The sequence below is a fragment of the Callospermophilus lateralis genome, chromosome 3 (assembly GCF_048772815.1).
Source record: "Callospermophilus lateralis isolate mCalLat2 chromosome 3, mCalLat2.hap1, whole genome shotgun sequence".
Taxonomy (NCBI): domain Eukaryota; kingdom Metazoa; phylum Chordata; class Mammalia; order Rodentia; family Sciuridae; genus Callospermophilus; species Callospermophilus lateralis.
The window spans coordinates 148,395,177-148,420,779 of record NC_135307.1 but is presented as its reverse complement, the minus strand read 5'-3'; the positions used below and the strand labels follow the sequence as shown (position 1 = coordinate 148,420,779).

General features: G+C 34.9%; 1 protein-coding gene across 2 annotated transcripts in view; it reads left to right on the top strand.

Annotated features, from left to right (window-relative positions):
* The window catches only part of Mtmr10 (myotubularin related protein 10), a 51,954-nt gene that overhangs the window by 16,095 nt on the left and 10,256 nt on the right, over positions 1 to 25,603 (top strand). For both annotated transcript variants that reach the window (XM_076851434.2, XM_076851435.2), the window contains 9 exons: positions 4,547 to 4,637; positions 11,113 to 11,287; positions 13,170 to 13,257; positions 13,341 to 13,429; positions 16,126 to 16,256; positions 17,355 to 17,424; positions 18,010 to 18,080; positions 23,435 to 23,604; positions 24,344 to 24,514. In XM_076851434.2, the coding sequence (XP_076707549.2) occupies positions 4,547 to 4,637; positions 11,113 to 11,287; positions 13,170 to 13,257; positions 13,341 to 13,429; positions 16,126 to 16,256; positions 17,355 to 17,424; positions 18,010 to 18,080; positions 23,435 to 23,604; positions 24,344 to 24,514 (1,056 nt within the window). The remainder of the gene's footprint in view (positions 1 to 4,546; positions 4,638 to 11,112; positions 11,288 to 13,169; positions 13,258 to 13,340; positions 13,430 to 16,125; positions 16,257 to 17,354; positions 17,425 to 18,009; positions 18,081 to 23,434; positions 23,605 to 24,343; positions 24,515 to 25,603) is intronic.

Sequence of the window (25,603 nt, the reverse complement as noted above, 5' to 3'; positions counted from 1 at the left end):
TGAACAAAACATAGTTAAGTGCTCTCTGTAAATTCAGGATCTCCCTTGATTGTTACACAGCTGGTGAATGATGAAGTCTTCATTGACACACCCACATAGGACAAGCTAGTTCCCTTTCCCAAGAACAAGTTTCTGACAAAAATTCTTTGCCTATTGTCTTTTTTTTTTAAGAGAGTGAGAGAGAGAGAGAGAGAATTTTTTAATATTTATTTTTTAGTTTTCAGCGGACACAACATCTTTGTGTATGTGGTGCTGAGGATCGAACCCGGGCCGCACGCATGCCAGGCGAGCGTGCTACTGCTTGAGCCACATCCCCAGCCCCAACCTGTTGTCTTAAAATATAAAAAGCATGTTACCTCAGGCCTGAAGGAAGTACTCTTTGTATTTTATACAGCCATGAGGGAAAGTAAAAATGTATGTAGGGAATTTTTTCTCTGATTCTTACATTTTCAAACACAGAATTGAAATCATGTGCGGTTACCAAAGCTTAATGGCTTTGTGAGTTAAAAAAAAAAAAAATTCTGGCATACTCTTATTTCAATTAAAATTTTTTTATCTAAAATTAGGTTATAATTCAGAAGTTATGGCTCATTTTTACCTTTGGAAGCTTTTGAATGCTAAATTTTCTCGGGAAAATTGTTTTATAAGTTGTTTAAAAATTATCAAATGTATGCTTGGAGTTCTCTGGGTGAACTATCAATTTGTTTTGAAATATCAAAAGCATTTAAATTCTTTTTTGGAATATGAAGTCTCAGAATACTAAATTGATTCATATTTTATTAAATGTTGCTCTAAAACCTGTCTAGTTGGTTTTCTTGCAATGTGTTATGACTAAATTAGATCACTTTGTGCAGCTGCATCCATTATCATTCATCCTCATTGTCCTTGGACTGTTATGGGAAAATAATGATATTTGGGAAAGGTTTATATGAAGGAAGAAGGAATGTGATGATAGGAAATTGGACATCTAATCTCATAGCAACTTTGAGCTACCCATTTCCTTTTGAAGAATTCTTTACTTAAAACAAGGAGGAAAAAGGATTATTTTAAACAATTTATTATTTAAAAAATATAGATGGATGGATGTTAAGCTAAAGATATACCTTTTGTCTCTAATTTATTCTTAATTTAGTTAATTGTGAACCACTTGTTCAAGCATGCTTTCTAGAAGTGGATTCAGTTAATCTAATTAAATAACAGGTTGGCCTTTTCCTGGACTATCATTTTTACCAAGGAATCAGATACTCCTTGTTGGCTTTCAGACCACAGAAATACAGGAAACAAGTTTTGGTAATAAATGTGGTGGAACTAGAAATTTAAGTGTCTCCTGGATTTGAGCTTCTCAGTGCTGTGCTCCTAGCTGGTCTTAGAAGAGAAATCATCAGCTATAGTGCTGGAGTTTCTCTAAAATTTTTAATTGCCTAGGGAATACTTGCAAAATAAGAATAATTTTGTGTGGAAATGAGACCTACTTTTAAAAAGTCTTTCAGGAACTGAAGAAATGGAAGCTAGGAATTTAGACATAGACTTTTAAAATAGTATTATGAAAAAGTACAAAAGAAAGGATATCTGGCTTTCTTTCTCAGAGTGTTCAACAGTAACAGCGTGAATGTCATCTAGACACACAAGTTTGTATGTGCCTTTGTATGTACCTAGGATGCCTTTTACTTAGGTTATGGGAAAATAAGTTATGCTCACTTGTAATTATATTACTGAACAACAGACTTAATTACCCCCTGCCCGTAGTACAAGAAAATGAACCACTGTGGAAGTCATTAAACTTGAGTTTCAGTTTCACAATAATTTTTATAGTCTTCTTTAAATGTAGATACTATTGGACATACTCATTTTTTTCCTAATTTAATGTTATACTATTATTTTTAAGGAGAGAAATAGACTGTTTGGGGTTTGCTTTGCAGATAGGCTTTTTTTCTTTTTTGCCTCATAGCCGCAAAAAGACATGTTGCATTATCAATGATCTGTGAATCTCTTTTGCATAAACAGGGCTTGTGACTGCTTTTTAATTGTCTGAGAGATGGAAATATGCTAGTATTAGTGGTCAGGAGCATATGCATTAATGTTAGTGACTAATTTTGTCGACTAGTATTTTTCCCACTATTTGATGCAGTACACCTTCAGAAAGCTACTAAAGTGATGCTACAAAATGTGGAAGTCTTCAGATCTTTACTGAGTTTGTGTAGAGAGGTCTTCTTGGTCTTCTCTAAATTTTTAACATGCTTCCCTTTTCTCTTCACTATAAAACTTCATAGTTCTCTTCCCTGCTTCTTTAGCATTTATAATTATCTAACTTTCCATTTTTGTGTTCTTGTTGATCTTGTTTAGTGTCTGTCTTCTGTTAGTTTAATGATGACGTAGGTTGTATCTGTTTTGTTCACTGCATCCCTAGGACTTAGAATATGGTAGATGCTCAATAAATATTTGTTGAATGAATGTGAAATGTAGCATCTACCCTGAAGGAATTGAACTTAATGATAAAAATATGATCAAGGACCAGCTACGTGCTACTTTTTATCCATACTCATGAAAATTATGTGTATACCTTGAATGAACAGCTATATAAGCACTAAAGAGGTACTTTATATTGGAATTGTCATTGCTTGGAGACAGCAGGGGTTTCTGGAATTAATACTCTGACATTGGCTCAGTCTAGCAAGGCTTGGGAAGAAAGTAGTGTTCAACAGACATGACAATTTCCAAGAAAGCATGGTTGATTGAGAGGGGGAGAAGGATTTTCCAAGCAATGAGCATGACAGGAGATGCCTGGAGCCAAGTCAGTCAGAATGTGTACAAAACATTTTCTCTGACCACAGACTACTGAGGGAACTTTGGGAAGTTAAGAGCTATTTGGTGAGGAGAGCCAGTTTTGTGATGGAACAAGAATTAGAGATTTAATTTATTATGCAAGTACCTGGGAATCACAGCAGATAACAATTATTAGCCAAAATTATATCTATAGAAGAGAATTCTTAAGTCTTGGGGATTTCTAGAATGTAGAAAAGCCCACCGAGGTGCCATAAAGTGAGTATGGCTTAACGATGTGGCTCTGGCAGTGTAGCAAAAGGGACAAACATGAAAATTTCTAGTGAAAAATGCAACAAAGCTTATAAACTATGTATCTGGCCAAAGGAATAGGAAGTAATGAGGATCTTATCAAGGTACAGATTTTAGTAGTTTTGCTTTTAGAAGTACTTAAAGGAAGACTATTGAACAGATTAAGGATGAGAATGTATATACCCATCTCCTAAATTTTCTTAAGTGGGATTCTCACAGAAGGCTCTCTAAATAAGCATTGAAATGTGAAATAAGTCAGTTTAAGGAAGTTGCCTTTTTTCTTTTTGCTCAAAACTCATGATAAATTCTGACCCCTTGGTTGTATATTTCAATTTAGTAAGATAGGATATGCTCATTCTTTATAAGATTTAAAAATGTAGTTTAAACAACAGGCTGACACCTACTTACAGGTTAATGGAATTTGCCTTCCTTTACTCTAGACACCACTGATTAGACATGAACTAACAACTCAAATTTTCTTGCTTGCTCACTGTTGAAAGTATATCATTCTTGATTAGTGCTTTACCTTCTAACTTAATTTTTTTAAATAAGGTCTTCTGCATTTCTTGCTTTGCATGTGTCTTAATTTCTTCTTCCTTCTTTGTTCATTTGAAGACATTTCTCCCACAATCTAGTAGGTTTTATACATACAGACAATCGTTCTTCATTCTAACCAGTTGCAGTTGAGAATAACAATCATATTTCCACATTCAGAGTTCCTCTGAAGGCCAAGCATGCATTAAGATTGTTAATACTTGTAACAGCCTACGTAGTATCTTCATTTCACAGATGATCAAACAAGCTGGGAGACAGGAATTGACTGCACATGGATTGTGCAGCAAGGACTTGATTAGAACTAGAACTTAAGCCCTGATCTGTTTAACTAGAAAACTGACATTTTCTCCAACACAGAGCACAGTCTCAATCCATTTTATGTAAACTTGTTTTTTTTTTAAATATATATATATATTTCTCTGTGCCACCTGTTTTTTTTTTTTTTTTCTTAGTTTCTTGTTGGTCTTAACTATTTTTTGATTGTGGCTTCTTTATTAAATTTAAATCTTGTTTCAATACATGAGATGTAAACATTAAAATTTCATGCCTTATATTAAGCCTAAAGGTCCACCAAGATTTTTTTTTTTTGAAGTGAATATGTTGTCATTACTTTTTGGAAAATGCTTCTTTTGCATTCAAGTTTCATTTATTAGAATAAAATTGTTTTACAATTAAATTTCAACTTAGCATATACATACTGAATACTTATCATGGACCAACTAAAGATGTCTTGGGAGCACAACAATGAATGAGATATCTGGCCTTCAGGAGCCCCTTCACGTTCTAGGTCAACAGAAAGCATGTAAATAGTACTGTAATCATTGCCCCAGGATGTTGCTCCCAGTGACCAAGGCCTTATTGTACATTTCATTTAACTAAGTGTGTTAAAATCAAATTCTAAATGTAGAATTTTTCCTAGGTATGCCTTGCAATAGCTCATTATTCCCAGCCAACAGACCTCCAGCTACTCTTTGCATTTGAATATGTTGGGAAAAAATACCACAATTCAGGTAAATATGAAAATATTAAATTTGTGACTAACATTACATGTGTAAATTTTATTCTTATGTTTATCAGAAGCCTCCATGAACATGGGCTTTAACAACTGTAGAATTATTAGCTTCATAATTGTTAGAAAAGTAAGCACTATATACTGCAAAAGCCAACATTTGCCATATTTTTTTCCTTGAAAAAAACCTGGAAAAACTTGTAAACCGCTGAAAATATGGGCTCATAAAAGTCATATATTTTACCTTCAGTCACTGGCTTATATTTTACAGTGAAGAATATATCCTCTACCCTTTTTAATTGGTAGTTTGAGTCAAAGTAACCTTAACTTTAAAAAGAGTTGAAAGCATATAAACTCTTCTGGCAATGTGTGATTTTATGCAAAACTTGAAATGCTTCAAAACTTTTGAAGTTTTGAAGGGGAGTTCATTAAGATTGTCAAAATACTGATTTTATATTTATGAATAAAATTGCAGAGAGTAAAATGAGCATTTTGCTAAAAATACAGGTAGCTTCTAGGCAGTTTTGTGACAGTAAAATAGTTTTGTCCATATTTTTGTGTCAGCCATGATATCACCAAGGAAAGTTCTAGATGATCATGTAATTCTGTACATCCTGTTTATATGCCATGTAATTTTTAATCAACCATGTTTTAAAATTCATAAAAGGATAGAGAAAAGAGTCCATGTTTCCTATTAGCCCCCTTGTTTATTAGCAACTTGCACATTGACTTGCTGACTGAATCATGTGTTCTCTCACTGTCTAAGGAAGAAAAATAAACCAATTGTGTATTTATAGTGAAGGATCCATTCACGCCAGCATAGCCTGGGGCTAACAGATTATTAATTGTACTGGAATTATATATGTATTACATTAAAATATATAATTGAAATAACCTGTATAATTAAAGTATTCCAGTATCACTATATTGTAAATGCATTAAAATGTAGTATAAGTATACAGTGTCCACAAATGCATATGGTATAACTATACTTTCATTACTTTAAAAGATACTAATCAACACTAGAGATGATGTATGAAAATAATGTGCACAGAACAGCTTTTATCCTAGACTGTATAGAAATTGAATAACAAAAATATTTAACTTTTCTTATTAAAATGTATATTAATTATAGCTTAGGCTTGAGCAACATAGTTTTTTTTTAAGTTTGTATTAATAAAAAGTAAATTCACTTATTGCCTAAAAATAAAGCAGTATAGAGCCTGTACCATTAGTCATGTAACTGTTTCTTTGGATCATCATCAGGCTACAGAATGGTGATCATCAAGGTTATCTTCAATTAGATCCTCATATAGAGTTGCAAGAGAGTAGCTGAAATGAAAGTTTCAAGAGGTACAGGGTTGTAGGAGATAGTCTTCAATTTCCTAGTTCAGTTTGTTTTTAATATAGCCCGGTTCTTCATGCTACTTTTCTCTGACAGCAGTGATTTAGTTTCATGTACAGATCCGTGATTTCTGCAAGAATATAATTACTTGGGCTCAGTAAATACAGTCAGCTTTATTATACAGTTGGAAACCTGATGCCTGCCTTACTACTTTTCACATTTTCCTTTGTTCATTCCTTGTGGGCATCTCTGGTTTATTATACTTTAAATAGTTTATTGATTCATAACTCTTTTATTGCTAGATTTTCTGCCAATCAGTTCTTCTCATTTCTTTATATAACTTGATAAAATTTGATGATTAATACATAAAATATTCAGGAACACTTTTTGTTATTACATCCTTCAGATTCCTTCTTCTTCAGCAAGTACTTCACAAACATAACACTGGCCAAAGTTTTGTTCAGTATCTTCGTAGGGTACCATCTGTTAATATCCTTCCATGCTATTACAGAAGCATAAACTGCATCTTTAAGATCAAAAGAAGCTGAAATTTCCACACACTACAGTCAGAATTCATTAATTTGAGAGTGAAAGATGCCCAATAATCCACTCTTGAACTTCTGGATGGCACCTTGATTCATTGGCTGGATTAAAGAAGTCCTTTTTGCAGGCAGGTAGGTGATAAAGCTGTTTGCACAATTAAGATTCAGAGTTGGAAGATGTCCCCTGCAGTTATCTAGGAAAAGAATCCCTTAGCTGGCCTTAAGCATTCTGAGGTATTCTTTCAGACCCAGTATCACATTAGTAAAAACCAGTTCTGTACAGGAAGATGTGTTGCTCCTACAGGTTTCCAGACATTTCTCACAAACAATAATAGTTCTGTTTTTCTCTTTTAACTTCAAAGAAACTATGAGGATTCTGTGTTCCTCAGATTATTATTGGACAAATAATGTCAAAAGTACAGATTCATCTTTGTTATTAAATTGATAAGATGTCAGATTATGCTTCTGGACTAAAAAATTGAAAACCTCATGAAGTTGTCTGTAGGCTCAGCATCAGCAACTCTAGGTCATAACAGACATGCTTATAAATGCTGTGTGATGTAATCTGAAAGTATAATGTAGCTTCACATCAGAATACATGACTTTTCAGTGAACATTGTTAACTTTATATTACTAAAAAGTAGCACAAATCTTGATATTAGATTTTTTAAGTGCTTATTTGAAAACTATGTACACAATCCATGTCAAACAGCGTAGGAATTTTTCACAGTTGTCACTTGTCAGTTCTCTAAAGGGTCTCAGTATAGCTCTAAATGATTATGATTAATGCTCTAATCACTTGAATATTGGTAGTTCTTAACTAGCCACGTGCATCAAAATCACTGGAAGAGTCTTTAGAAATACAGCTATGTTGACTATGGCACAGGCCCATAGAATCTGCAGGTTAAGAACCATTTTGTTGACTCACCTATTTTGAAGTTATTAATGATCACAATTCTCTTTATATCTTCTTCACCATTGTTTTTTACTTCTAATTTCTGCCTTATGATCAAAATTATAGGCTTTCTTTTCATATGTTGACCATTTTTAATATCTTTCCTTGATATTTGCTTTAGGCTGTTTAAGTGTCAGTAGGATCAATTAAGTAGAAGTTCCTTAAAATAATCTCAACAGTCTAGGATTAGACTTCTGAAGTATATCACAGAAGATAGCCAAGGCCAGAAGCATTTAGTAACTAGTTTCACTTTTATTCTGCTGAGGAGCTGTGTCATAAAATTTCAGTCAGGTAATTGTCAGAGAAGCCAGGTCTCCTGAGATGACCCACTTTGTCAGTTTGATGCTCCAGCCCCTCAGGGTGCCCCACCTATGGAGTAGGCCACTGGCATTAGGCTTTGGGAGCTTTCTGGGCAGCATTAGAATTTCCAGACTATAAAACCACATTGAGAATCTGCCACCCAATCAATAGTGAATTCTCATTGAAGAAAATATAGAATGTATAAAGGTCTAGTCCCAACTGTTGAGAAATGTACAGGATTTGAACATGAGAAACATTTAAAATAACAAACAACACAGGATCCTATATATGCTTTCACTTTATGTTCAGCAAAATCAGTCTGTTCTTGGATAAATCTGGTGGCTAAATTTGGCCAGAGAAATAATAGCACATTTTCACCTTAATTATTAAAGTCTGTAACTCAAAACACGAAAAATTATTCAGTTTTAGACCCTTAGCTAGTGGCATACTACCAAGCTGTTCACAAATTCACATACCTGTTCCAAAATCTTTAGTGTGTTTGTTACGCTTCCTTTTTGATGGTATAGTTATCCCATTGTGTGTTTAGGACCTGTGGTACAATGTTGAATAGCAGTAATGCTAGCAGGCATTGTTTTTGTCTTTGGTTTTAATGATAACGCTATTTGCAAGGTATTTTTGATAAATATCCTTTATCAAGTCTAGAAAATTTTCATTTAAAATTTTAAAATTTTCATTTAAAATTTTAAAATTTTCATTTAAAATTTTAAAATTTTCATTTCATTTGATGAAGGCTTTTTTTTTTTAAATCACAAATGTGTCAAACTCTGTCAAATGGTTTACTGAATAAATCGATTTTCCCCCTTTAGTCATATGATAAATTGCTTAGATTTTTCTAAATAGCTTTCTATGTTTTGGTGCTCTGGAACACTGTATAGCTTCAGAATTACCTGAAAAGTCCATGCAGACTTTGTGTTCTGGAGAGCTGACAACTCCCAAGTCACCCAGCATATTTCTAGTTGTTGTATTACCCAGAGAAAATGCTGAGATAGTGTGAATGTGATGATATAGGCTTATTAACACATTGATTGTTAACACACTGACAAAATCAGAATCAACTGAGTTAATTCCAATGCCATATGAACGATAAAGTGCAGAATTCCTAATGTGACAAATAAAACCTTGCATGGTCAGCCAAGTGCAGTGGCACACACTGTAGTCCTAGCAACTTGAGAGGCTGAAGCAGGAGGATTGTAAGTTCAAAGCCAGCCTCAGCAACTTAGCAAGGCTCTAAACAACTTAGAGAAACCCTGTCTCAATAAAAACGGCTGGGAGTGTGTCTCAGTTTTTAAGCGCCCATGGGTTCAATCCCTGTTACAAAAACAAAATAAGTGTTCCCTCCTGCACTGTCTACTGGGATAACCACTAGCCAAATATGTTTTTAAGCACTTGAAATGTGGTTAGTGCAACTGAAGGACTGGCTTTTTAAAATTATTATTTCATTTTCATTTCAATTTCAATTTAAATGGACACTTGTGGCTTGCTAGTGGTTACACTTTGAGACAACACAGATCTGGAGTCTAGGCCTTATCTAATCTTCTATCCTGCCTTCCATCACCTCTTGCATCCCTTACGTTCTAGCTGAATTTAATTACTTGATGTTTTACAATTGTTCTGTGCTTTTTAAATGTTCTTCTCTGCCCAGCATGCCTCCTTACCAGCCACCTGGCGACTTATGGTTCATTCCTGAGGACTCCATTTAAGTGTGGTCAAGTCATGAAGCCTTTCTTGGCCCAGCTTTCCTCAGAAGCGTGGGGCTTCCTCTTCTGTATCCTCACTGTACTTAGACATCCAGTGCACTGTGATTATTACACTTAACTCCCTATTGTCTTTTTAGTACTTTCAAAGTAGAAAGCACTTATCTTTATCTTTATATTTATCTTTCTGCTCTCAGGCTTTAGTACATTATAGGTTCTCAGAAAATATCTGACTTATACCAGGAGTTAATAAATAATCAGTAGGAATGGGCAAGGCATGTTTGTGGGAGAGTTTTTTGTCTGTCTACAGGGAAGTATGGGACTTGGGAATAATGGTAAATAAACCATTATATAAGGCTCTTTGAATTCAAGAGAAGCCATGTAAGTTTGCTTGATTCCAGTGGAAAATGAGCATGATTGAAAGTTCTGGGCAAGAGGCTAAGCATCTTTTCAGAGCATTATGTCTTGTGTTAAGCCACTGGTGGATTCAAGTACAGAATATCCAATCAGGGGTGTCAGCCTGGCAACTTGACACAGTTGGCAGCCTGTGGCATCAAGACACTGGGCCATGAAGAATTGTAGCATATGTCACCCCAGAGCAGATCTGCCTTAATATTGATCTGCCTTAATATCTAGCCACTTTGCAGGTGCTCCCAGCTGTGACTGTGCTCTTTTCCTAGGGAAGGCATCTTGCTAATTCAAGCCTGCCCACCCCCACCCCCCCGCCTCCACATACACACCAGTTGAAATCTCCATATGGGACCAGCACTGTAGTGCAGTATAAACACCTTTGTGAGCTTTTCAAAGGCAAATGGAATAAATGCAGGATACTAAGAATTTTCTAATGGGTAGATAGATGAGAAGTTGGTATTAGAAAAAGGAAAGATTAGGAAGGCTTGAGAATAGAAATAATGGTTCATTTTTTCAGGCAAAATATGTGGAGAAAATAAGCAAATATCTTAGGCTTACCCCTTGATTTGGGTTAGGAAAAAATGGGCAGGCAGTGGGTGGTCAGGAATAGTTTTCCTAGAATGATAATGATGGAAGATAATTGAAATATAAGGATAAAATATATGGAGAGGAAATATGGGCAGCAGGCATTCTTCACCATGTCAGAAGGTGGTCAGTAAAAGGAAGGAAGAAAAATACGTGGCATAGTAGCTAGAGTGGAACCTGTGCAATCAAATTAAACTAGTTTCGGAAACAAGCTGACCTGTTTGTGTTTGAAGACAGAGGAGATAGAGCCAGTAGAAATAAAATCAAAGACATTTAAGGAGTGGGGAAAGAGTTGGGATAAGAATGAGACTAATTAATTTTAAATGGAAAAGGTAAGACTGTTCTTGGAATATTGAAAGATAAAGCAGGGATGAGGTACCACATCAGAGCATGGATGTGGCAGGAGGCACAGAAAGAGCAAAGCAAATGTGGCCAAAATGTAACTGTTAAAATTAATAATATTGGGGCTGGGGGTTGTGGCTCAGCAGTAGAACACTCACCTAGCATGGGTTCAGTCCCCAGCACCACATAAAAATAAATAAATAAAATAAAGGTTTCCTGTCAAATTACAACTAAAAAATAAATTATTTTTAAAAAAATTAATAATATTGCTTTTCCTGCAGCTAACAAAATTAATGGAATACCCTCAGGATGTGGAGGAGGAGGAGGGAGTGGAGCTAGTGGCCAGAGAACTCCACTATTTGAAACTTACTCTGATTGGGACAGAGAAATCAAGAGGACTGGTGCTTCTGGGTGGAGAGTTTGTTCTATTAATGAGGGTTACATGATATCTACTTGGTAAGTCCAATTTTAACAATATTGTATATAACTAGAAGTGACTTTTCTGAGAGGAATAATAAAATTCTGCTGCCTTTGATAACTTTCAGGTTATGGTTAAAAGAATATTTTTAAATAATGTTTTAACAGATACATTATTTTAAAGATAAGGGCTTTTTTTACATTTCGTAGTACCGATATCCTTTGAAAGAAGTTGACATTTACTCCTTATTGTCAAGAATAATTTGATCAGTGCTTGTATTTTATTTTGTAATCATCTTTTAAAGTTGGTTTGTTCACATCAAAGTCCAAAGAAGTTTATGCTGAATTTGCTTCATATATTTCTTAGCCTTTTTAATGTAAATGGTCTTCTCCTACCTCCTTTATACTTAGCACTTATTTGCAAACAAAGCCAGGTCATTTGTTCTGTAGAATTTTCCATTCTAGATATTGCTTGTTTTTTCCTTGTGATATCCTCTACCTCTTGTATTTCCTGTAAAACATTAGCTCTAGAGGTGCAATTGGATCCAGGTTTAGTATTGTTGGCAAGAATGTTTCATTAGATGGTGCTCTGTGCCTCCTGGTATATTAAGTCCAGTCTCCAGCCAGTCATTTGGTGTGTCTGTGTGTTTCTGTCTCTCTCAGGCTGTCTCACTTTGTCTTTCTCTTTCTGTGTCTGCCTGTGTACTCTCCACCCCCATGCATTTGTAGTGCTCACTGACCAGTAGGCTGTAGAGCTGTCAGCCTGCTTCATCCAGTGCAGATTTACCTTTTTTATATTAGGGTTTTAGCTGCAAAAATAGTTTTCACTAAGAGTGAGGATGATTACCTAATCCATCATTTTATTAAGGATTAATATTAGTCATATTCTAATTCTGTCATCTTTCGGTTTTCTATCAAACTTTTTTTTCCCCAACAGCTCTATAATACCCTAAATACAGTTCATACAAGAAAAGCAATGTACATCTTTACTTTTTCACCTTTACTTACAGCTTTTTAGAATAGTGAGCTAGTTTACTAGAATCCTTCATAAGTGACCAGGATTTTTTTTTTTTAATTTGTCTAATATCATTTAGTACTGGTGAAAGTTTTGGAATGTTTTAAGATCATTGATATCCTCAGTGGTTCATGCACATAATTACCTTAACATGTGCTACCCTGTTATTACTGGTTGATCCAGTACTGGGAACTTTGGGAACTTTTAAGTGTACAGATCTGGGGAAATGTATGTTGGGGCATGTAGCTGTTATCTTCTACTTCCTCTTGAGTTTGACCTGTGTGGCCATTCTGTCCTGGTATACATGTAAGAAGCATATTATAGGGCCTAAATAACCTGCCTCTGTCCACCTTCCAGGCAGAATGGAGAAAAAAAGGAAGGTTTTTGTTTGTTTGTTTGTTTTTCTTTTTTTTTTTTTTTGAGGATGCAGTGAGCACACCCACTAGTAATTGTTGTTTGGTCTGTATCCTAGAGTCTGACTATGCTTTAAAGGGATGAATAGGATAGACGATGAAAATAAGAGAACAGTAGCTAAAATTTCTTGGTAGATTTATGGGGTTTGTTTTGTTCACCTGGCATTTTCTTACCCATAGCCTTTCAAGAGAGTGCATGTTTGATTAGTAGTCTAGCGTGTGTTTGATTAGTCTTCTGGAAAATATTTCATTTTAAAGAATTTTTCTCATACTGTAAATTTTAAATTTGTGAGAATTGACCACATCACAAATTATAGACTGAGAAGTGCAGCATCATCAGTGCCCCTCACCAACGTGGCTATTAAGTGAACTACACATTAAGTAGGAATAAATTTGTTTAATTATAGATGAGTTCTCCACAGTCCATTGTTCTATCTTGAGTACAGGACTCATGTATGATCTCTCTCTCTCTCTTTTTTTTTTTCCTTTCCAGCCTTCCAGAATACTTTGTAGTGCCAAGTTCTTTAGCAGACCAAGATCTGAAAATCTTTTCCCATTCTTTTGTTGGAAGAAGGATGCCAGTAAGTGCTTTCTGTTGGATGTGATTAATGCTGATATCCCATTGTTTCTACCCAGTGAAGTACAGATTCTGTCTCTCTTGTAGCTCTGGTGTTGGAGCCACTCAAATGGCAGTGCTCTTGTGCGAATGGCCCTTATCAAAGATGTGTTGCAGCAGAGGAAAATTGACCAGAGGTAATTGACAATTGATCTTTGACATTTTAGGAAGTTTTACTTGTCATAAATAGGTATAGTAAGTCTCTTACTAATTGCAAATAGTTGGCATGGTCTTATTAGTTACCATCATATATTCTATATAAGAATTGCCATTTTGTAAAAAATATGAATATATTAAAATTAAAAGTTATAGTCAATATAATTTAATTCTTTGGTTTACAAAACACCTTTGTACCTTATTTCATTGGCATTTTGCAATAATATTGCCTTTAATAACTTTCAGAGTACTTGATTTCCAGTTGACACAGTTCAGAATAAATCAAACTTTCCTTATGGTGCAGTGTGTTTTCTTTAGGTCTATGATGTCATGATACCTAAGACAGTGGTTTTGAAACTTTTGGAAATATTTTAAAACAAGTTTGGCAGTGTCTGCTAGTGAGCAGTAAGCTCTGTATCACTGAAGTAGAAGGCATTTCTCAGATATCCTCATTGCAGTGGGCACACTCTTAATAATTCTTACTATAATGCCCTTATGTTCTCAACTTCTGCTGCTTTCCACTGTCCCACTGCCCCTTTCCTGGCCACCACTCTGTGTCCTCTGCAGGCCCATCCTTTTCCTTCTCTAGACATCATATAGAGTCTAAGGCCACTTCCTCCTCATATTCTATGTTCCCTTCCTAATGAAGATCACTCAGGTTGTGGCTTTAATGATCACCATATTTATATCTCCAATCTAATTTGACATCTTTCATATGGAGATCTCTAAGGCCCTTTAAACTCATTATGTCCAAAAACCAGACTCAACAATATGGTCATCATGTCTCCCCCAGCCTGCTCTCAGAAACCGAGGGATTAGCCTTAATGTCTTCCTCTTTCCTTTCCTTCCCCATCTCCAGTCCCTCATCAGATTTTGTCACTTCACTTTTCAGAAATCTTATAAGCCCATGTGCTTCTACTGTAGCTTTTCCCTATCCATATGCCTTATCTATGATTTCTTCCTTCTGGGTCCCCTCTCCTCCAGGGCTCTAGCTACCTGGATGAATCCTAGTCTTTTTGCTTTCCTGACATTTTCCATTGCTCTTCCTTCTTCCTGTGCCACCTTCTTTATGCCTTTCTGTGAGTATACTTCACTCCATCCACTTGGTACTTGCTCCTTCTTTCTCAGTTCAGATTCTCCTCCTTAAGATAAACCTTCTCCAATCCCACAAAACCAAAGACTGTGTTCTCTAATATGCGGATGCTAATTCATAAGTAGGCAGCGGGGTGTGGGGGGCACACTAGGGAAGAATAGCATTATCTTATATTAGGTAGAGGAAAGTGATGGGAGGGGAAGGGAGGGAAAGGGATGTGGGGATAGGAAAAATAGTAGAATGAAACAGACATTATTACTGTATGTATATATGTAACTACATGACCAATATGATTCTGTAATATACACTCAGAAAATGAGAAATTATATTTCATCTATGTATATCAAAGTGCATAAATGCATTCTACTGTCATGTGTAACTAATTAAAACAAATTTAAAAATTTTTTTAAAAAGATAAACCTTCTCCATGACCAAGATGAGATCAGGACTCAGTTCTGCGTGTTCTAGAGCCCTTGAACCTTTTTTCATCACACTTGATTCTGTCAAACTACGTGTTGTGTATTACAGTTTGATTCCTGATCTCTTTCTCACTAGACTGTAGACCCCATGGTGAATGTGTCTGTGTTACATACCATTATATGGTTATCCCAAGGAAGCTCCTAATATTTATTAAATTTCTTGTTGAGTAAATGAGGAAAAAATGAACAGATCTTAGAAAACAGACTTATAGAACATCCAAATGTCACAGTTTGTTTTTGGAACAGCCTGATCTTAGGATTTTTTTCAACAGTCAAAAGTTGAAAGTCACATTTGCCAAAGCAAGTAGCTGTCAAGTTACTTGAAATGACCCTTAAGTTTTCTAAAAAAAAAGTACAACCATTCACATTAATCCTTATTTTAATTTTATCTTAATCATGTTAGATGGATTTTACTTTTATCTTTATCCTGTTAGAATTCACTGACCCTTCTGTTATATATACTTCAAGTTTTATTTTCACTAACATGTACTATTTAAATGCTCAGTTAGGAATTTTGCCATTAAAAGAAAGATTGCAGCACTACTGGATGAGAGTTAATTAGAAAATCTTATAAGCAGTGACCATTTTAATTATTTAATTTCATAGACTAAGTATTATTTTAGTACCCTGGGTTTTTTAGCAATCCTATTCTTTATAAATAGTACAGATTCTCTTTGTTGTCCAATCATCTGCACATTTTTTTCCCTCAGAAGATAGGTTTCTGTAACAGATACACTTGTTTTCCTCCACAGGGCCTTTGCACTATCCTTCTGCCTACAATACTTTCCCCTAGATTTTTGTGTCACTCATCATGAGAGTTCAGCTTCAGTATCATTTTCACAGAGGAACCTTTTGCTGACTGTATAACATAGTCTGTAGTTACTTGATTGCATCTTCAAGAGCATTAACCATAGCCTGTTATTTTTCCATTATTTACCTTACCACCAACCAGAATGTTATCTCCATGAAGGTAGAGACCTAGCCCATCTTATTTATATCTCTATTTCCAGCTATTAGGATAATACTTTGATTTAAAGTACTCAATAAATACAAGTCGAAGAAATTATTGATTAAATTAATTAACTAAAGAATTTGTCTTTATTAGGATTTGTAATGCAATAACTAAAAGTCATCCACAGAGAAGTGATGTTTACAAATCAGATTTGGATAAGATCTTGCCTAATATTCAAGAAATACAGGCGGCATTTGTAAAACTTAAGCAACTATGCGTTAATGGTAATTTCCTTTTTATTTTGTCTATAGATGTAATATAATGACTAGAGGGATGAATTATATGAGAACTGTCAGGAGAGGTGATGTTTCTTAAAAACACAGAAATAGATTTATTTAAGAAGACTGTATTTTTTTCAATTTACATTTTATTGTATGAGACTGCCAACACCCAGAAAATGAAGTTTTACACTGTTTTCTATTTTGGAGAGAAAAAAATGAACCTGTTAAATCTCCTCCAAATCATGAAAGTTATAAGAATATCTTTACAAAAGCATTTGCTAAGTAGAGCACTGTATTACCTTACAGATTTTAATGCATATAGTTACATATAGTGACTTGATATGGGTCTCCATTAAAGCCATGTTGTAAGTATGGCCTCAGAGTTCTAATCTCTGTTTGAGCAAACTCTTAAGCGGTTAGCGGGTGCCCTAAGGAAGTCACATTAAGGTATATTTAGCAAAAACAGTTCCTCCTTGAGAGATCCCCTGTATCACCTGAGAATCAGGAGAGATGGTCTTGTAGTAGGGCTGGAATGTGTGTGGGCACTGGCCTCCAAGGAGAGCTTTTCAGGGGCAAGGTATTTTAAAAACACAGTACCTTGAATGATTATCCACACCCTGGGTGGGGCAGTAAAGGTGCCTTCTCATGCCTATACTGGTCAGCCCCCAGGTCCATGTACAGAGAAAGACAGCAGGGGAGGACAGAACTCTGCAGTAAGGAAGCGGTGAGGTGGGGCCTGGACAGCTATTTGCACAGTTCTGGAGTACCTAAGTAGAGGTGTGAGCTGACCAGGAAGACTGGGAATCACAAACTCTCAGGAGAGAGAGTTAAATCAGACTCATATTTCCCTGAAAGAGCCAAAGAGTAAAAGATAGGGATTCAGGGAATGCTTTGTTTTGCTTTTTAATAGAATTGTCTTACATGTTTACTAAAGTAAAAATGCATGATATTTTCTTAAAGCCAACTTTTAATATTAGAAACTATGCTGTTGTGTCTCTTAACTCTGATTACCAATCATGTAAAAATAACTTTTAAAAGCCTAAAAATGTGTTTGTGTGTATGTGTATACACACTTAAATATACCTGCCATATGTATTACAGAGCCTTTTGAAGAAACTGAAGAGAAATGGCTGTCTTCACTAGAAAATACTCGGTGGTTAGAATATGTCAGGTTTGCCAACTTCTTCCTCCTTCTTGACTTTAACATTTTATTTTGAAATAATTGTAGACTCACAGAAGGTGCAAAAGTGATAGAGAGAACTATGCACTCTTCACCTGCATCCCCCAGTAGTAACATGTTAAATAACTGAAATATAGAATGAAAACTATGAAATCAACATTGATTTCACCAGTTTATGAATGTTCTGTGTGTAGGGGGTGTGTGCATACACATGTACTTCTGTGCAATCTTGTCATGTGTATAGATTCACAGAACTACTACTATAGTCAAGGTACAGAACTGTTCCATCACCACAAGGCTCCTTTGTGCTGCCCCTGTTACAGTTGGGTCTCCATCTCCTTCTCATGAATGTTATATAAATAACCCCTTCCTTTTTATAAAGGGTTAATGATTTTCCCAATACAAAAATCATAAAATATACTCTGAATAATCATATAAATACCAAAGAAATTCATAAACATTGAGAATATAAATGTATATAGTGAAAGTTGAGTTTTGCTTGATTTCATGCACTTTTAAAATATATTTGTGCTGGAATGTTGATATTTAACAGTATTTTTCCCTTTCTCTTTTCAGGGCTTTTCTTAAACATTCAGCAGAACTTGTGTATATGCTAGAAAGCAAACATCTCTCTATAATACTACAAGGTAATTTAAATAATTCCTGAAACACCATGCCAGCCAGCTTTGGTGATTGATGGTTCATAGTCAAGTAAATTGCATCAGTTTTAGCTATCTTTTTTTTAATGTGATTTTTAAATTTTTTTTTCTTTTTTAGTTATACATGACAGTAGAATGTGTTTTGATACATCACACATACATGGAGTATAACTTTCCATTCTTGTGGTTGTATGTGATGTGTCATGTATTCATATATGAACATAGGAAAGTTATGTCTAATACATTCTACTTCTTTCCCATTCCCATTGCCCCTCCCCCTGTCCAATCCAGTGAACCTGCACTCCTCCCTCCCCACTGCCTATTGTGAGTTAGCATCAGCATATCACAGAGAACATTCAGCTTTTGGTTTTTTAAGGGATTGGCTATTTCACTTAGCATGATAGCTTACAGTTTCATCCATTTACTGGAAAGTGCCATAATTTTATTATTCTTTAAGCCTGAGTAATATTCTATTGTGTATGTGTACCACATTTTCTTTATCCATTCATTTATTTAAGGGCACCTAGATTGATTCAATAGTTTACCTATTGTGTGTTGAGCTGCCATGAACATTGATGTGGCCACGTCCCTATAATATGCTAATTTTAAGTCCTTTGGATATAAACCAAGGAGTGGGATAGCTGGGTCAAATGATGGTTTCATTCCAAGTTTTCTTTTTCTTTTTTTTAATTGATTTTTTTAAGAAAATAAATGACAGTGGAATGCATTACAATTCTTATTACATGTATACAGTACAATTTTTCATATCTCTGGTTGTATATAAAGTATGTTGACACCAATTTGTGTCTTCATACATGTACTTTGGATAATGATGTCCATCACATTCTACCATCCTTGCTAATCCCCTGCCACCTTCCTTTCCCTCCCATCCCTCTGCCCTATCTAGAATGCATCTATTCCTCCCATGCTCCCCCTCCCTACCCCAATATGAATCTGCCTCCTTGTATCAGACAAAACATTTGGCATTTGTTTTTTTGGGATTGACTAACTTCACTTAGCATTATCTTCTCCAACACCATCCATTTACCTGCAAATGCCATGATTTTATTCTCTTTTATTGCTGAGTAAAATTCCATAATGTACATATGCCACATTTTTTTTATCTATTCATCCATTGAAGGGCATCTAGGTTGGCTCCACAATTTAGCTATTGTGAATTGTGGTGCTATAAACATTGATGTGGCTCTGTCCCTGTAGTATGCTGTTTTTAAGTCTTTTGAGTATAAACTGAAGAGAAAGATAGCTGGGTCAAATGGTGGTTCCATTCCCAGCTTTCCAAGGAATCTCCATACTGCTTTCCATATTGGCTGTACCAATTTGCAGTCCCACCAGCAATGTGTCAGTGTAACCTTTTTCCCCACATCCTTGCCAATGCTTATTGTTGTTTATCTTCATAATAGCTGCCATTCTGACTGGAGTGAGATGATATCTTAGAGTAGTTTTGATTTTCATTTCTCTGATTGCTAGAAATGATGAATATTTTTTCATATATTTGTTGATTGATTGTATATCCTCTTCTGAGAAGTATCTGTTCAGGTCCTTGGCCCATTTGTTGATTGGGTTATTAGGGTTTTTTTTTGTTTGTTTTGTTTTGTTTTGTTTTGATGCTTAGCTTTTTGAGTTCTTTACATACCCCAGAGATTAGTACTATATCTGATGTGTGAGGGGTAAAAATTTGCTCCCGGGATGTAGGCTTTCTGTTTACCTCACAGATTGTTTCTTTTGCTGAGAAGAAACTTTTTAGTTTGATTCCATCCCATTTATTGATTCTTGGTTTTAATTCTTGCTACCTTGCTCTTGGATAGGCAGAATTAATATTATCCAAATGACCATACTACCAAAAGCATTATACAGATTTAATGCAATTCCAATCTACATCCCAATAGCATTCCTCATTGAAATAGAAAAAGCAATCATGAAATTCATCTGGAAAAATAAAAGATGCAGAATAGCTTACACAGTCCTTAGCAGGAAGAGTGAAGCAAGTGGCATCACCATACAAGACCTTAAACTATATTACAGAGCAATAGTAACAAAAACAGCATGGTATTGGCACCAAAACATACTGGTAAACCAACGGTACAGAGTAGAGGAGACAGAAACAAACCAACATAATTATAATTATCTTATGTTAGACAAAGGTGCCAAAAACATGCAGTCAGGAAAAGATAGCATCTTCAACAAATGGTGCTGGGAAAACTGGAAATCCATATGCAACAAAATGAAATTAAACCCCTATCTCTCACCATGCACAAAACTCAACTCAAAGTGGATCAAGGACCTAGGAATTAGACCAGAGACTCTGTAGGCCCTAGTCTTCATCATGTGGGTTTAGGCTCTAACTTCCTTAATAAGACTCCCATTCCAAGTTTTCACTATACTGCTTTCCATAGTCATTGCACCAATTTTTAGTCCCACCAGCAATGTACGAAATTTCTCCCGCATCCCTGCCAACATTTATTGTTAATTATATTTTTGATAATTGCCATCCTGACTGGAGTGAGATGAAATCTTAGTGTAATTTTAATTTTGTTAGAGATGTTTAATATTTTTTCATAATATTTGTTAACTATTTGTAATTCCTCTTCTGTGAAGTGTCTGTTCAGTTTCTTTGCCCATTTATTGATTGGGTTATTTGATTGTTTGTTTGTTTTGTTGGTATTAAATTTTTTGAGTTCTTTATATATCCTGGAGATTAATGTTCTATCTGAGGTGCAGGTGGCAAAGATTTTCTCCCATTGTATAGTTTCTCTCCATGTTCTTGATTGTTTACTTTGTGTAGAAGCTTTTTACTTTGATACAATCCCATTTATTGATTCTTGATTTTACTTCTTGTGCTTTTGGTGTCTTGTTGAGGAATTCAGTTTCTAAGCTGACATGATAGAGATTTGGGCCTACATTGTCTTCTTGTAGGATGGTGTCTCCAGTCTAATACCTAGGTCCTTGATCACTTAGAGTTGAGTTTCGTACAGGGTGAGAGTGGTCTCATTCTTTCTATTACATAAGGATTTCCAGTTTTCCCAGCATCATTTGCTGAAGAGGCTGTCTTTTTTTCCAATGTATGTTTTTGGTGCCTTTGTCTCTGTCTTCTATTCTGTGCCATTGGTTTTCATGTCTGTTTTGGTGTCAATATCATGCCATTTTTGTGATGCCTCCTGCATCACTCTTGCTGAAGATTGCTTTGGCTATTCAGGACCTCCTATTTTTCCAAATGAATTTCATGATGCCTTTTCTATATCTATGAAGAACATATCAAAACCTTAATAGGAATTGCCTTAAAACTGTTGTATAATGCTTTTGGTAGTATTGTGATTTTGACAATATTTTCTCCTACTCTATGACTTTCTAAATATTTTCCTAATATCTTTTGAAGCACTAATTTTAAAATTTGGTGAAGTACTATTTATCTATTTTTTTCCTTCTTGGATCATGTTTTTGATGTCATATCTAATAACTATTTTCCTAATGCAAGTCATGGATATTTTTTCTCTATGTTTCCTCCTATATAGAATTTTTATAGTTTTAGCTCTTACATTTAGCTATATGGTCCATTTTGAATGCATTTTTGCATGTGTTCTGAGGGAAGAGTGTAAATTTATTTCTTTTACATTTGGGGATATTAAAATGTCCAGCACCATTTGTTGAAAAAATGTCCTATCTCTATTAAATTGCCTTCACACATTTATCAAAACTCATTGACTATAAATACTAAGGGTTTATTTTTGGACTCTATTTTATTCTGTTGATCTTTGTCATTTCTTTTGCCAGTACCAGTACCACACTGAGTACTGTATACTTGTATAGTAAGTTTTGAAATTGAGACGTGAGTATTCCAACTTTGCTTTTGAAATTGTTTTGGCTTGGGTTTTTTTTGTTTTTGTTTTTGTTTTTGTTTTTTTGTTTTTTTTTTTTGTTTGTTTTTTTTTTGGTATTTCTGTATAACTTTCAGGCTCAGAAAAAACAAAAAAAAAACTTCTACTGGGATGTTGATATAGGAATGTGTTGAACCTATAGATCAGTTTAGTACGAATGCCATTATATTAAATCTGCCAATCTGTGAGGTAAATGTCTGTGTTTATTTAGGTCTTCTTTCATTTTGTCAGCAATATTTTATTGATTTTATTATACGAGTCTTTTGTTTATTAAATCTCAAGTATTTTTAATGGCTGTGATTATAGTTTACTTAACTTCATTTTCAGGTTTATTGTGTATCCAGATTGTTACTGTGTATAGAATTTTTGTGATCTCATTGAATTCATATATTAGTTCTAGTAGTTACTTTGCAGCTTCCTTAGGATTTTTTATATATTGAATCTTGTTGGCAAATACAATTTTTATATCCTTCATGATTTGTGTGCCTTTTATTTCTTTTTCTTGCCTAATTGCTCTGGCTAGAACCTCTAGTACAAAGTACTATAGAAGTATCAAGAGTAGACATCCTTATCTTATTCCTAATCATAGGGGAAAGCATCAAGGGTTTTACCATTGAGACTACTATTATAGGTTGTTGATCAGATTGAAGAAATTCCCTCTATTCCTAGTTTGCTAAGAGTTTTTATCAGGAATGAATGTAGAATCATGTCAGATGCTTTTCCTGCATCTAATGAAATGATCATATTGTTGCCCTTTATTCATAGGATATATTAATTTGATTGGCAGATGTTAAACAAGCCTTCCATTCTTGGGATAAGTCCTTGGATTTCTGAAGTAATTTATTAACATTTTGTTGGTAATTTTTACATCTGTAATTATAAAGGATTTTGGTTGATAGTTTTCTCATTTCTTTGACTGGCTTTAATATCAAGGTAATCTAGTCTCACTGAAAATGAGACAGGAAGGAAATATTTGTTACCTTTTCCAATAATAGTGAACAGTCCTTCTTCCCCATTTACCTCTGAGTCATTACCATGTGAAGTTGTAGTAGGAAGATTACATTATACTTAATATCTTTGACAGTAGTAGAATGGATTCTATGAGGATTTTTTTACAGTAAACCCTTGAAATGTAAGAACGTTGAGGGATTAGCTGCTATTATTGGCAAATATTCATATATAAAAAACCATCTAAACATTGTTCTATGTTTCCTCCTATATAGAATTTTTATAGTTTTAGCTCTTACATTTAGCTTTATGGTCCATTTTAAAACACTAATTTATCTAAAAGTCTACAGTGTTTTATACTTGCTAGAATCCAGTATAATTTCTCTACATAGAATGTTTTGAAGATAACCTTTGCATAGAATACTGAATTATCTAGTTTATCTCTACTTCCCTTCACCATTTCTGTTTGCTGTAATCATTTTCTTTCCATTTTATTGACAGAGGAGGAAGGAAGAGACTTAAGCTGTCTTATAGCTTCTCTTGTACAAGTGATGCTGGATCCATATTTTAGGACAATTACTGGATTTCAGAGTCTGATACAGAAGGAATGGGTCATGGCAGGATTTCAGTTCCTAGACAGATGCAACCATTTGAAGAGATCAGAAAAAGAGGTAATAAATGTCTAATAAGAGTTTATAATAACTATGTAAGTGAAAATCACTTTTGGAAGGTCACATTTCCTTAAAATAAGGTTCATGAGTTAAGAACTTGAATTTTTTTTTGGGGGGGGGAATCCTTGTAACAGCTGTGGGGTAGTGGCTGCCTTGAACCCATAATTAGTCTGTGGAAGACCCTACAGTATCTTATGGGCCAGACAGTGAGGTCAATTTTTACTGGGTGTTTCAGAGAGGACTATTTAACCTGTGGGAACACAGGTATAAGAGATGTTGGCAGTGGCTGCCCTGGGCCGCATACCATGTGGCCTAGAGCCTGATACCAAACTGTTTTCTGAAATTTGGGGAAGTTTTCTGAATGCTAAGCCCAGAAGGTGAAATAAAAAATTAGTTATAGAATTTGGTAGAGTGTTTTATGTTCTAAAGAACTGTTTCCAAGACATGCTTAAACACATATTTTGCTCTTCCCCATTCATGCAGTAGCAACCTGCTCATCTGTTTGCTTTTCCACTTTAGCTTATACTTAACAGGCAAATAAAGGTTATGATGTTTATCATGATCAAACATATTTCTTAGGTTTTACATAGATATGTTTGTTCTGTTCACACTGTCTTGACTGAACGTAGGAGCCAAATGTTTTAGACTTAGCTGTTTTCTTATTAATCCCTTAATAACAGAAATAATTTGGAAATTAATGTGAACACCATTAAATAATCTCATTGTCTGTATTTGCCAGTCTCCCTTATTTTTGCTCTTCTTGGATGCAACATGGCAACTGTTAGAACAATACCCGGCAGCCTTTGAGTTTTCTGAGACTTACTTAGCAGTGCTTTGTGACAGTACCCGAATTTCACTGTTTGGCACCTTCCTGTTCAACTCTCCTCACCAACGGGTGAAGCAAAGCACAGTAAGTGACATGGTGGCTGTAGCTATGTGTTTTTTTGTCTTTTTGTTACTTACAACTTTGAAATGTAATTGAACTATAATTAACAGCGTGTTTTTAAAATATTACTCTTTCATGCTGAAACTTTTGAATGTATTAAAGACAAAACCCTAGAAAGTTATTTTTAATTGCTTTTTTAAAATTGCTTTTGAAAATTATTTTTTATAAGTGAACATTTTGTGTTTTCTCTAATTCATAATAAACGAATTTAAGAATATGATTACTTTGGGGCTGGGGATGTGGCTCAAGCGGTAGTGGGCTCACCTGGCATGCATGCAGCCCGGGTTCGATCCTCAGCACCACATACAAACAAATGTCTACCGAAAACTAAATAAAAATAAATAATAAAAATTTTCTCTCTCTCTCTCTCTCTCTCTCTCTCTCTCTTTAAAAAAAGGAATATAATTATTTCTTTAAAAATTTCATGTGTTCCTTTTAGTTATATATGACAATAGGATTCATTTTGACATAATTATAAAAGCATGGATTATTATTTGTTCTAATTCAGTCCCCAGTACCCTAGTATTTCCCCCCCTCTGCGTTCTCTTCCCTCTACCCAACTGATCTTTCTGCTCTTTACTTTGTTTGTTTAAATTAGTGTCTGATGGGTGTACATGATGGTGAGATTCACTGTGGTACATTCATATATGTACACAGAATGTTAGGTTAGATTCATTCCACTCTCCCTATCTCTTTTCTCCTCCTTCTCTTCATTCCCCTTTGTCTACTCCACTAATATATATATTTTTTTAATCCCTCTACTCTTATTTTGGATTAGTTTCTACATATCAGAGAAAATATTTGACATTTGACTTTTTGGGACTGGCGTATTTCACTTAGCATGATAGTCTCCAGTTCCATTCATTATCTGATAAATGCCATAAACTCATTTTTCTTTATGGCAGAGAAAGACTCCATTGTGTATATATTCCACATTTTCTTTATCCATTCAACTGTAGAAGGGCATCTAGGTTGGTGCCTAGCTTAGCTACTGTGAATGGTGCCATTGTAAACATTGATGAATCTGTGTCACTGTAGTATGTTGATTTTATA